The 13,697-nt window shown below is 34.9% G+C and overlaps 1 protein-coding gene across 4 annotated transcripts in view; it reads left to right on the top strand.

The window, feature by feature from the left end:
- HMCN1 (hemicentin 1) overlaps positions 1-13,697 on the top strand; it is a 454,683-nt gene that overhangs the window by 277,005 nt on the left and 163,981 nt on the right. For all 4 annotated transcript variants that reach the window (XM_055319154.1, XM_055319153.1, XM_055319155.1 and 1 more), the window contains exon 36: positions 8,704-8,827. In XM_055319154.1, the coding sequence (XP_055175129.1) occupies positions 8,704-8,827 (124 nt within the window). The remainder of the gene's footprint in view (positions 1-8,703; positions 8,828-13,697) is intronic.

Below are 13,697 nucleotides of genomic sequence, written 5' to 3'. Positions count from 1 at the left end.
TTAACTATTGAAAGCCTCAGAAAACTGACCTTAATGAAATGGAGATAAGTAATCTACGTGATAAAGAGTTCAAATAATGGCCATAAAGATGCTAACTGAATTCAGGAGAAGAAGGGGTGAACACAGAAATGCAACAAAAGATAGAAAATATAAGAAAGTACCAAACAGAAGTCACAGAGCTGAAGAATACAATAAATAAACTGAAAGAATACACTAGGGGGTTCAACAGCTGATTAGATGAAGCAGAAGGTTAGACCAGTGACCTGGAAGACAGAGCAGTGGAACTCACCCAAAGAGAGCAGCAAAAATAAAAAAGAATTCTGGGAAAAAAAAAAAAGCTTAAGGAACCTATGGGGCAGCATCAAGTAGAATAACATTCACATTATATGGATTCCAGAAGGGGAAGAGAAAGAGAAAGGGGCAGAAAACACATTTCAAGAAATAATGGCTGAAAACCTCCCTAAATTGGGGAAGGAAACACACCAGGTCCAAGAAACAAAGAGGATTCAAAACAAGATGAACCCAAAGAGATCACAGGAAGAGGCATTATCATTAAAATGTAAAAAGTTAAAGATAAGAATATCTTAAAAACAGCAAGAGAAAAGCCATTTGCTAGGTGCAAGGGAACCCCGCTCTCATAAGACTGTCAGCTGATTTTTCAGCAGAAACCTTGCAAGCCGGAAGAGAGTGGCATGATATATTTTAAGAGCTGAAAGAAAAAGAAAACAACAAAACTCCCAACCACAAATACACGACCTGGCAAGATTATTATTCAGAATTGAAGAAGAATAAAGAGATTTTTAGATAAACAAGAGGTAATAGAATTTATCATCACTAAACTGGCCCTACAAGAAATGTTAAAGGGACTTCTTTAAGGTGGAAAAAAAAAGGCATTAACTAGTAATAAGAAAACATATGTAAGTAAAATTGTCACTAATAAAAGTAAATATATAATAAAGGTAAATAAATATGTAGTAAAGGTAGTGGGTTAATTACTTATAAAGCCAGCATGAAGACAAAAATCAAAAGTAGTAAAATTAGCTATAACCACAATAAATAGTTAAGGGACACACAAAATAAAAGAATGTAAAATGTGACATCAAAAAATATAAAACATTGTGGGGAGTAAAAATGTAGAGTTTTCGAATGCATCCAAACTTAAGTTGCTATCAATTTAAAATAGACTGTCATTATAGACTGTTTTATGTGTGTGTGTGCATATGTACATAAATGTGTGTGTGTATATTTTCTTTATACATATGGTAGATACACAAAAGATCATGAGAAAGTAATCTAAATATAACACTAAAGAAAGTCATCAAACCATTAGGGAAGAAAGCAAGACAAGAGGAAGGGAATAGAGAGAAACTACAAAAACAGTCAGAAAACATTTAACAGTTTGGCAATAAGCATACACTTATCTAAAATTTATTAGGGATGGGGGGCACATTGCTTTCATATTTTTAAAAAATTAATCTTTCTGTTGTAGTTGATATACAATGTTACTTTAGTTTCAGGTATACAACTATGTCATGATTATAGTGATTCAAAACCTCTGTGCATTATGCTACCCTCACCACAAGTGTAGCTATCATCTGTCACCATATAATGCTATTACAATACCATTGATTATATTGCCTATTCAATAATTACTTTAGATAATTGGACCAAATTCTCTAATCAAAAATGTACAGTAGCTAAATAAATAAAGCAAGCAAAACAAGATTCATCTGTATGCTGCCTATAAGAGACTCAATTCAGATGTAAGGACACATACACATTGAAAGTGAAGGGGTGGTAAAATATATTCCATGAAAATGGAAACAATAAGAAAGCTGGTGAAGTTATACTTGTATCAGACAAAATAGACTTTGAAACAAAGACTATAATAAAAGATAAAGAAGGACATTATATAATGATAAAAGCCATTGCATAATCATTGCATAATGATACAGGAAGAAGATATAACATTTATAAATATGTATGCACCCCACATAGAAGCACAAAAAATATACAAAGGAAGTATTAATAGACCTACAGAGATTAACAGCAATACAATAATAGAGAGGGACTTCAATATCCCACTTACATCAATGAATAGATCACCCAGACAGAAAGTCAATAAAGAAATATCAGTATTAAACATGTTAGATCAGATCTACTTAATAAATATGTGCAGAATATTCTATCCCAAAGCAGCAGAATACACATTCTTCTTATATGCATGTGAAACATTCTCCAGGATAGATCACATGTTAGGCCACAAAACAAGTGTCGATAAATTTAAGAAGATTAAAATCATATCAAGAATATTTTCTGACCACTATCCTGTGAAACTAGAAAAATAATTACAAGAATAATACTGGAAAAATAACAAATATATGAATATTAATTCAACATGTTAATGAACAATAAGTCAATCAACAAATAAGTCAAAAGGGAAATAAAAAAGTAAAATAACTAAGAAAATTAAAATGGAAATACAACATACCGAAATCTATAGATTGCAGCAAAAGTCATTCTAAGAGGGAAGTGCATTGAGATACAGACTTAGCTCAAGAAACAAGAAAATTTTCCAATAAGAAATCTAACTTTTCACCCAAAGAAACTAGAAAAAGAACAAAGTCTAAATTTAGGAAAAGGAAGTAAATAATAAAGATCAAAGCAGAAATAAGTGAAATAGGGACTTAAAAAAAGAGGAAAGATTAACTGAAAGATGGTTCTTTGAAAAGACAAGCAAAACTGACAAAACTTAGCTAGCTAGACTCACCAAAAACAATACAGAAATGGATCAAATAAATAAAATCAGAAATAAATAGAGAGGTTACAACTGATACCACAGAAATACAAAAGATCATAAGAAGCTACTATAAACAGATATTTACCAACAAATTGGACAACCTATAAGGAAAAAATAAATTCCTAGAAGCATACAATCTTCGAAGAATAATCATGAATAGAAAAACTGAATAGACCAATTACTAGAGTAAATTAATAATCAAAAAATTACCAACAAAAAAAAGTCTAGGACCAGATGGCTTCACTGGTAAATTCTAGCACACATTCAAAGAAGATTTAGGGATGCCTGAGTGGCTCAGCGGTTGAATATCTGCCTTTGGCTCAGGGTGTGATCCCGGAGTCCCAGAATCAGGTCCCACATCAGGGGACCTGCATGGAGCCTGCTTCTCCCTCTGCCTGAGTCTCTGCCTCTCTGTGTGTATGTCTTCCATGAATGAATAAATAAAATCTTTAAAAAAAAAAAAGGAAGATTTAGTACCTATCCTCTAACTCTTCCAAAAACTTGAAGAAGAGGGAATATTTCCAAATTTATTTTTCAATGCCAGCATTACCCAGATACTGAAACCAGACCAGGACACCACAAAAAACAAACCAACAACAACAGAATTTTGAGCCAATATCCCTGATGAACATAGATACAAAATCCTCAACAAAACATTAGCAAACCAAATTTAACAACACATTAAAAGGATCATACACCATGATTAAGTGGAATTTACTCCAGGGATGTAAGGATGTTTCCATATTCACAAATCAACCAACGTAATACACCACATTAATGAAATGAAGGATAAAAATAATATGATCATCTCAAGAGAAAATACATTTGACAAAAGTCAACATCCATATATGGTAAAAATCCTCAACAAAGTGGGTATAGAAGAAACATACCTCAACATAATTAAGGCCATATATGACAAGCTCACAGATAATCTCATTCAGTGGTGAAAAGCTGAACACTTTTTCTCTAAGATCAAAAGCAAGACAAATATTCCCACTCTCACCACTTTTATGGAATATAGTATTGGAAGTCCTATTGAAAGCAATTAGGCAAGAAAAAGAAATGAAGGCATCCAAATTGAAAAGGAAAAGGTAAAGCTGTCATTTGCAGACAATATGATTTTATATATTAAAAAATCCTGGGCTCAGTGATTGGTGGCTCAGTGGTTGAGCATCTCCCTTCGGCTCAGGACATGATCCTGGGTCCCAGAATCAAGTCCCACATTGAGCTCCCGGTGGGGAGCCTGCTTCTCCCTCTGCCTATGTCTCTGCCTCTCTCTGTGTGTCTCTCGTGGATAAATAAATAAAATCTTTTTAAAAAGTCCTATAGACTTCATGAAAAATTGTAGAACTAATAAATGAAGTCAGTAAAGTGCAGGGTACAAAACCAATATACAAAAATTGGTTGCATTTCTATACACTAACAAACTATCAGAAAGAGAAAAAAATCTCCCCCACCCCCGAAAAGAAAACAATCCCATTTAAAATTGCATTAAAAAAATTTAGCCAAGGAGGTGGAAGTAAGTGAAAGTCTTGGGCACTAGAAAATATGACAGTGATGAAAAAAATTGAAGGAGACACAAATAAATGGAAAGGTATCCCATGCCCATGAATTGGAAGAATTAATCTTGTTATATGTTCCTATTACCCAAAGCAGTTTATAGGTTCAATGCAATTCCTATCAAAATTCAAATGGCATTTTCCACAGAAATAGAACAAACAATCCTAAAATTTGTGTGGAACCGCAAAAGACCCCAAGTAGCCAAAGCAGTTTTGAGAAAGAAAAATCTGGAGGCATCATACTGTTTTCATACTGTACTACTAAGCTGCAGTAATCAAAAACAGTTTGGTATTGGCATAAAAACAGATCAATGGAATGGAATAGAGGGATCCCTGGGTGGCGCAGCGGTTTGGCGCCTGCCTTTGGCCCAGGGCGCGATCCTGGAGACCCGGGATCAAATCCCACATTGGGCTCCCAGTGCATGGAACCTGCTTCTCCCTCTGCCTGTGTCTCTGCCTCTCTCTCTCTCTCTCTCTCTCTCTCTCTGTGACTATCATAAATAAATAAAAATTTAAAAAAATGGAATGGAATAGAGAGCCCAGAAATAAACGTAAACACATATGGTTAATTAATTTTTAAAATATTTTATTTATTTATTCATGAGAGACAGACACATACACAGAGGCAGAGACATAGGCAGAGGGAGAAGCAGGCTCAATGCAGGGAGCCCGGCGTGAGACTCGATCCTGAGACTCCAGGACCACGCCCTGGGCCAAAGGCAGGCGCTAAACTGCTGAGCCACCCAGGGATCCCTGGTTAACTAATTTATGACAAAGAAGGCAAGAATATACAACGGGGAAAGGATGCTCTCTTAAATAAATGACGTTGGAAATATTGGACAGTCACATGCAAAAGAATAAACCAGAACACTATTTTTTTAAGAATTTATTTATTTATTTATTCATGAGAGACATACAGAGAGAGGCAGAGACATAGGAAGAGGGAGAAGCAAGTTCCATGCAGAGAGCCCGATGCAAGGCTCAATCCTGGGACTCCAGGATCACGCCCTGAGCCAAAGGCAGACCCTCAACCACTGAGCCACCCAGGTGTCCCAACCAGAACACTATCTTAAACCATATGCAGAAATCAGCTCAAAATAGATTAAAGACTTGAATATAGAACCTGAAACTACAAACTCTTTAGAAGAAAACATAGATAGTAAGCTTTCTGATAACATTGGCATTGATTTTTTAGATCTGACTCCCAAATCAAAGGCAACAAAGACAAAAATAAGTGGGACTAAATCAGTCCAAAAAGTTTCTACACGGGAAGGGAAACAACCAATAAAATAAAAAGGCAACCTATTAAATGAGAGAAAAATTGTAAATCATATATCATATGAGGAGTCAATATCCAAAGTATATAAAGAGCTCAACTCAATAGCAAAAAAACAAGAAATCTGATTTTTTAAATAGGCACAAGATATAACTAGACATTTTTCAAAGACATATAGATGTCCAATAGGCACATGGAAAAATATTTAATATTTAAATATCAATAACTATTACGAAAATGCATATCAAAAGCACAAGGTATCATGTCACACCTGTTTGAAGTCTATTATCAAAAAGATGTGAAATAACAAGTGTTGATGAGGATGTGGAGAAAAGAGAACACTTGTGTTCTGTTGGTAGGAATGTACACTAGCACAACCACTATGGAAAACAGTATGGAGATTCCTCAAAAAATAAAAATCAGAGGCACCATATGATTTAGCAATTCCATTTCGGGGTATTTATGCAAAGGACTTGAAAACACTAACTCGAAAAGATCTGTGCACAAACATGTTCATTGCAGCATTATTTATAATGGTCAGATATTGAAACAACAAAACTGTTCATCAGTAGATGAATGAATAAAGAAGATGTGGAAGATTCCACACAAAGTGGAATACTACTCAATCATAAAAAAGAGAATGAAGTCTTGCCCTTTGTGACATTACGCCAATTGAAATAAGTCATACAGATAAATGCAATGTGATTTCACTTCTATATTGAATCTAAAAAACAAAAGAAACAAAACTCATAGATACACATGGAACAGATTGGTGGTTGCCAGAGGGGAAAGGGGTTGACAGCTGGGCAAAATAGGTGAAGATGGTCAAGAGGTATTAACTCCCAGATATTAAATAAATAAATCATGGGGATGTAATTACAGTGTAGTGGCTTTATTCAATAACATTGTATTGCACAGTTCAAAGTTAACAAGAGAGTAAATCTTAAAAGTTCTCATCACGAGGAAAAAAATTTGTAACTTATATGATAACTAGACTTGTGATGATCACTTTGCAGAGTGTACAAATATTGAATTATGTTGTACACTTGAAACTAATATATGCCAATTTTACCTCCAAAAATAAATTGAAAAAGATAAAGTGTAGATGTGTGGAAATCAATTAGGATTATTCATCTAGGAGAGAAAGAATATTGAAAAATGAACTTGCATTCTGGCCATGAGGATGAGAATATATGGACATATTTGAGAATTATTGTTTCAGTCATTAGGACTCAATGATAAATTAGATATGAAATTTGAGGGAGCGGAATATCGCAAGCAAAACTTGGGGAATCTAACCTACACAAATGCATATAATATGATGCCATCCAGTGAGATGGGAGACTTTGCAGGACAACCCATTGAGGGGAAAATACTGGATTTAATACTGGATTTAGACTTTTGGAGGTTAAGTTGGCTTTGAAATTAAGTAAAGATTGGGTAGACCATGGAATATATGCTCCTGGAGCTCAAAGGGGAGCTCTGGCTAGAAATACTGACACAAAGATGATATTTGAAACCATATACATAAATGAGTTAATCTAAGGGGAGAGTAAAGAGTAGGAAAAAATAGAAGAGAGAACTGACCTAGTTCAGAGTCTTAAAAAATTATGGCATTTAAAGTACACGTGCAGCAGTCTAGAAGTGAATATTAATGTATGAATGTGCTACTCAATGAGTTTAGTACAATGTGGCTGGAGAATAGGTCAAGTGGGAGTTTATTTGGGAGTATATGGAGAGTAGATCATTTGGGGTCAGAATGTGGTAAGCCTGGAGGGCTATGCTAAGTTCAGATTTCATTCTGGGCAAAGTGGGAAGCTGTGAGTGAGCTTTGAAGGGGAACTGGTAAAAGGATCAAATTTGCATTTTAGACAAATTATTCTGGCAGTAGTGTATAAGATAGACTAATAGTTTGGGAGGTTGGAGACACTGGAATATAAATTAAGAAACTATTATAATCCCACAGTGGTTGTGAGAATGGAAAGTAGAGGATCTGAAAAGCCTAGAGTAGTATAATTAATAGGAGAGTCAGAATGGGCTCTGAAATCAAGATGACTTGGAGAAGAGTAGTGCCATTAAACAAGTTTGGAAACATGCAATGAAAAGTAGGCCTGGAGATACAAGGAAACAGTTATAAGCTTTGTTTTGGATGTGTTAAATTTCATGTGCTAACTGGCCCAGCAGATAGCTGGAACAGCGAGTGTGGAGCTCGGGAGAGAAATTGAGGCCAGTACTATAAATTTTGGAGTCTACACAGGATTCTTCACTGAAGCCATGAATTTGGATGAAAACTATCAGCTGAGTTTTATGTTTATGGGACAGGAGGAAGCCAATTCTGTAATCTTCTAAGAAAGTCAGAGATTGGGAACTGAGGACATTTTTGTATCTTCAGCACCCAGAGAGTAGAGTGATTCTGGAGTAGGTGGCCATAATGTCAAATGCTGTAGATGGTGAAAGAGAGTATGAGTTTACTACATAAGCTGCTGGATACCATGTTTAAAGGTTACAGGTAATCTCTGAATAATTGGTTTCAAAGAATAACCACTGGACTGCTAGTTCCAAAATGGTAGAGGCTAGTTGCAATAAGTTTAAGAGAGAAATGAGGACAGTCAGGAAGAAATTTATCTGCATTTCCATTACTCCTATTTATAATTTTTATTGTTTTCTGGCCCCCGTGATCATTTGATCAATGAAGATTGTTTTTTAAAACTATTTATGAAGTGTTATATAAATGTGACCATGTTTTTCTTTAAGTAGCTTAAATTTTCATCACATATCTCATAAGGCAGTGCTAAAGTCTCGTTCAGTGATGTTTTATGACTCTACCAGCAGGTTGGCCTTAGGTTATTTTAAATTGTGTTTTCCAATGAATAAGAAAAGTTTTTCAGTCACATCAGTCTTTTTTTGCACAATGAAGTGATCTGGTTCTAATCTATCGAGATGATTAAGATACTGGCATAAAAATATAATTATATAGTATAAATTTAAATGAGCTTCTCTATCTCAGCAATTACCTTCAAGTCCAGTGTAAAATACAAAATGCTGCTATGCTTTCTGGTCCCAATTAGACACAGTCTTCTGGTCGAGTTTTACAAATTGCTAAAGCCCTGATGGAAGATGCTGGAAGATACACATGTGTGGCGACCAATGCGGCGGGAGAAACACGGCAGCACCTTCAGCTACATGTGCATGGTAATGTCATTCCCATGTCTTAACAAAAGAATATTTCTGTGGCTTTTTTTTTAACATGATGGCTCATTGAATTACAGTATAAAAGAAATAGGTATTTATTTTTGTCTGAAAATTTTTTCTTACATTATCATAATTATAATTATTCATATTAAGTACTCAGTTTGTCAAGATATCTGTTTACGATATTCAGGTTGTCAAATAGAATGTGCTAGAGCTCATAAATAAATAAACATACCTCCCTATGTTTTAAATGATTTGAATTCTGTTAACTAATAACTTTGTACAGATAACTTTTGTCGTAAAGATAGAGTTGCAGCGTTGTTCCTTAACATTTTCTGTGATTTTTTCTTTCTTGCTTGTAAGAGGGAATTTCTAAGTAGAAACTATCCTTGTCTCAGGATCTTCTCTCATGTGCTTTAATCAAAAGTCTGGGTGGCCATGGATATCTCATGAATATTCTAGCTTATACTAAGGTGAAAAGACTATTTGACCTTGAATGTGAGACTTCAGATCTCTGGAGTCTCATCAGGAAGAGTCAAGAATTCTAAGCTTGGACTTTCCTAGTTCAGCCAAATATATTTGCAGAGAGCTATCCTAGATTTTTATACCTTATTGGTTTTTTCTAATCCTTGTGATTGCTTGTTAAATCCTTCATTCATTCATTCTTCATTGATTCATTCATTCATATACTCTACATTTACTGCACAATTTAACCTAGAAGGATGCCCAAGCATCTAGCTTGATTCCAGTTATATTGTCAGTAAGCAATCAATAAATATTAACAAATGAAAAAGTAAATAGTGAATGAAAAAAATTAAATTGGACATTAAATTTAGTCTACTTCTTTAAATATTTTTATAATGATTTTATTTATTTATTCATGAGAGACACAGAGACAAAGGCAGAGATACAGGCAGGGAAGAAGCAGGCTCCATGCAGGGAGCCCGATGTGGGACTCAATCCCGGAACTCCAGGATCACGCCCTGAGCCAAAGGCAGATGCTTAACCGCTAAGCCATCCAGGCATTCCTATTTTATTTTATTTAAATCAACTAGTTAAAAGATTCAGATCATCATGTCCTTAAATGTTTTTATTTATTTTTATTTTTTTAAAGATTGTATTTATTTGAGGGCGAGAAAGAGAACACAAGGAGGGTAGGGGCAGAGGGAGAGGGAGAGGGAAAAGCAAATTCCCCACGGGGCAGGAACCCGACTTGGGACTCTATCCCAGGACCCTGAGATCATGACCTGGGCCAAAGGAGATGTTTAACTGGCTGAGCCACCCAGGCACCCCCCTAAATGTTTTTAATAAAACCATTTATTTTCCCCCTTTCCCCGAATGTGTACACCTAATTTAAGGATGTCATACACACAAACCATATTCCTCAAGAGAACTTTTATTTTTTCATTTAGTAATTAACTTAAAGACCAGTATCTGATTATAACTATATTGAAATTGCTTTGCCTGAAATTGGCCCTGCTGTCTCTTATGTTGCCTTGAATTTACCTTGTTCTTTATAAGGCCTTCTTTCTCTCCGTAGTGCTCCTTGGCAGCTATCTTCAGCACATTTTGAGATCTTCACTTCCATCTTAGAGTGTACTATGGAGGGGCTTCCTCTCCTTTCCCCATTTTCTTACCCTGAGGCTCCTTCTCTCCTTGTAAAGGCTATTTCTCTTCTCCCCTCCAGTAATTTCAGTCTTTATCTAGTCTCCATTGTTGGCTAAAAGGAAACAGCTGAGTAGGAGAGCAGGCTATGCTGCAGTCATCACAGGCACCAGAGTCAGACCCATTGTGGTTGAAATTCTTTGTTAACCACTATCTGTGTAACCTTGAACAAACCATTTAATTTCTTTGAGTATCTGATTTGCAGAGTGCTTTTGAGGTTTTAAGATATTAGAAGCAAAACATTTCCCACTTTCAGGTGTTATCAAAAAAGGAAGAGTGTTTTTGTTCTCTAGACTGAATTAAAATATTAAATGAAGACTGTATACTGAAAACAAAATATCTGTCTCTGGAGCTGGGAAGAACCAAACTTCAGTATTTGGGGCTCCCAAATTTCAGTGTTCATAAAAATTATATCTATTACGTATTAAAAATATAGCTTCCTGGGCACAGTTCCAGATCTGAAACAGCATCTCTGATGCAAGTGGTCTGTATGTCATTACTCAGAGAAACATTGGCCCAGACTCTAAAAACTGGCTTAGAAACTAATGTAGTCAAGAATGATTGAAAACCAGAGTTCATAAAAGAAATCAAGGATCCCATCAAATACAAAGCTACAACAGAAACAAAAAACAGAGTTGATACCTTAAGAAAACATAAGCCTATGAACCCACTGTCTGAATATGGTAACAAAATATATGTTAGCAGGGATCACAATTAAGGTACACATGTACATGAAAAATCATCAGAGAAAGAGGCAACAAGCTGGAAGACATCTGAGTTAATGTGAAAAGAAATAGAAGGTTAGTCATTGTAAGGATTTATTAAATGCTACCAAATTGGATGGAGAATATAAAACAGTCTTCTTGATACAAATCACAAATGGAACAAAGATAATATACATTATAGTATCTGAAAATGTTTTCTTTAATATGACATTGACTTGTCCAGATAATAGTTCATCAGTCTGAAAGGAGAAGAAATGATAAAGTGAACTTCTAATACTGAGTATGATCAACCTGAAGGGAAGTGGTTGGCTACTATACAAGAATCTGGACAGAAAGCTGACTTATCATCTTGGCCCTCCTGACAAGCAGTATGTCACATTGGATGCAAATGGCTCCCAACTAGCTTCTGTCCCCTTCAATACTTGTATTAATAATTTTAGTGAGAATTGGAGATGTTAACAAAAAATACAGGAATGTCTAAGTATTAGTTGATCATAGATTTCAAAAAGAATTCAGAAGTTAAAATGGCAAGTTAATCTGATGCGAAAAACTACATAAGGGTAGGGTTGGAGAAGAGTGGGTTAAAGACACCACACATTGAAATACTGGAGATGCCAATGTTTTTTTTGTAGTTACTATAGATACGATCATTCAATTTCATAATAAAGCTAATTAATCTTAGAAGTCAGTAATAGAAACTTACAGTACAAACAACGAGAAAGGAATTAGCCCTATTATATTTTTGCTCTCTGAATGCTTCTGAAGTATTGTATCAAGTCCTGGTGCTATATTTTAAGAGGGACATTGAAAAATCTATAGAGAAGCAGCTATCATTTAATTTCGTTTCTTTATTAATTTATTTAACCAATCTTATAATTGCTTTCTATTTGAGGATTTGTTTTAATCCCAGTCTCTGTTGATGGGGTGACATATTCAGCAAATGAGTATTTACCGTAATTGTTCTCCAAATATATTAAATCCTAAGAAGTTCAGCTTTATAATTGTTTAATATTTTCCTTTCTTTTAATAAAGACTGTAGATGCTTCCATTCTTTTCAAGCATGGAAAAAAGTGTTTTCAAAAAGGTGAAGTAAGGGTGGTTTGGCTCCTGGAAGACATAGAAGACTTAAGTCATGATCATGAGGAGAGGGACATTCTTGTGATCCCCTACGTTTCTTAGGTGGAGTTCTGTCCATTAGAGAAGGCAGAGACTCTCAGTAGGTGGTCCTTTTTGATCATCAAAGTTTCATAATTCTGAAAGTTCTAATTCTCTAAAACAAACTATGAAATTTTATCTAAACCTCAGATATTTGCCAAGTGAGACAGATGTTTCCACAAACAGATGATTACTTGGGGCCTAATGGCTCAAGCATTCATTACATCTGCACTTAATTATATCCCAGGGAAGATTAATCAAGGTGAAGCACCCAGAAGTGGCATATTGTGGTTAAAAGCATGGACTTTGAATTTGTATCCCTATACTGCCAAGTAATATCATGGGGACAACAGCCATAGAGGTTAACTCTTTAAATATGTTTTCTCATCTATAAAATGGGAAGGATAATGATACTACTATAATCAGAAGGTTGTAAGGATTGAATGAAAGACTATACATGCTTACAACTACAAGCTTAGCCTGATGCCTGATTTCTAGTTATCATCTGTAAATGGTAGCTTAACAACTATTTTGGCCAAATGCATTGGCTTTTGGCCCTTCCCACAGCACCAACAAACATTTTAACACCAACATTTTAACAAATATATCTGAAGTTTTGGTGCCTTTACTGTTGGCCAGGAACCATCTTGGGTCTGTATTAGTTGTCTGATAAAAACATTAGTAGAGCACCCCTTAGTTTAATTTTATTATTTTAACGTATTCGCTTGGCTAACATCTCCCAACACCCACTTAAAAGGTTCTGTATTTTGCTTAATAGCTCACTTGTGACCTAAAGGAGACTTGGGAATATTACAGGGAAATTTTTTTTCTTTTTTCTTTTCTTTTCTTTTTTTTTTAACGGATCACTTCAGTTCAGAACTCTAGTATTGTCTTAGTATAAATAAATTTATTACTCACTATATCTTAATTTTGGTGGTTGGGTAGGATTAACTCACTTTTAAATCAGTTATATATTCAATCAAATTTAACCAAGATTTGAAAAAGTCAATTCATACCTGTGAGTAATTAAATTCATAGGTAAAAAAAAATTTCATAGGTAAAGTCTAGCCCATGATATGTTCAGAAGTAGGTATTGTGGTTTTGGCATGGTAATCCACATGCAGCTTTTGGAAGAAGGACAACAGAGGAAAAAATCAACAAGTTGAATGGAATTCAACCTCTTGCTTGGAGTATGCAGACATTTATTATTAACATAAGATAGTTACCTTACTAATGTTACTGTCTAAAACAGTGCTTACCTAAATTCAAAATTGCAAGATAATTCTTTTAAATGCTAGAAGATATATATATCACATCTTCTTTAT

Source organism: Nyctereutes procyonoides, unplaced genomic scaffold (assembly GCF_905146905.1).
Source record: "Nyctereutes procyonoides isolate TBG_1078 unplaced genomic scaffold, NYPRO_anot_genome, whole genome shotgun sequence".
NCBI classification, from domain to species: Eukaryota; Metazoa; Chordata; class Mammalia; order Carnivora; family Canidae; genus Nyctereutes; species Nyctereutes procyonoides.
Note: the sequence above shows the minus strand (reverse complement) of the source record. Positions and strands in the feature narration are given on the sequence as shown.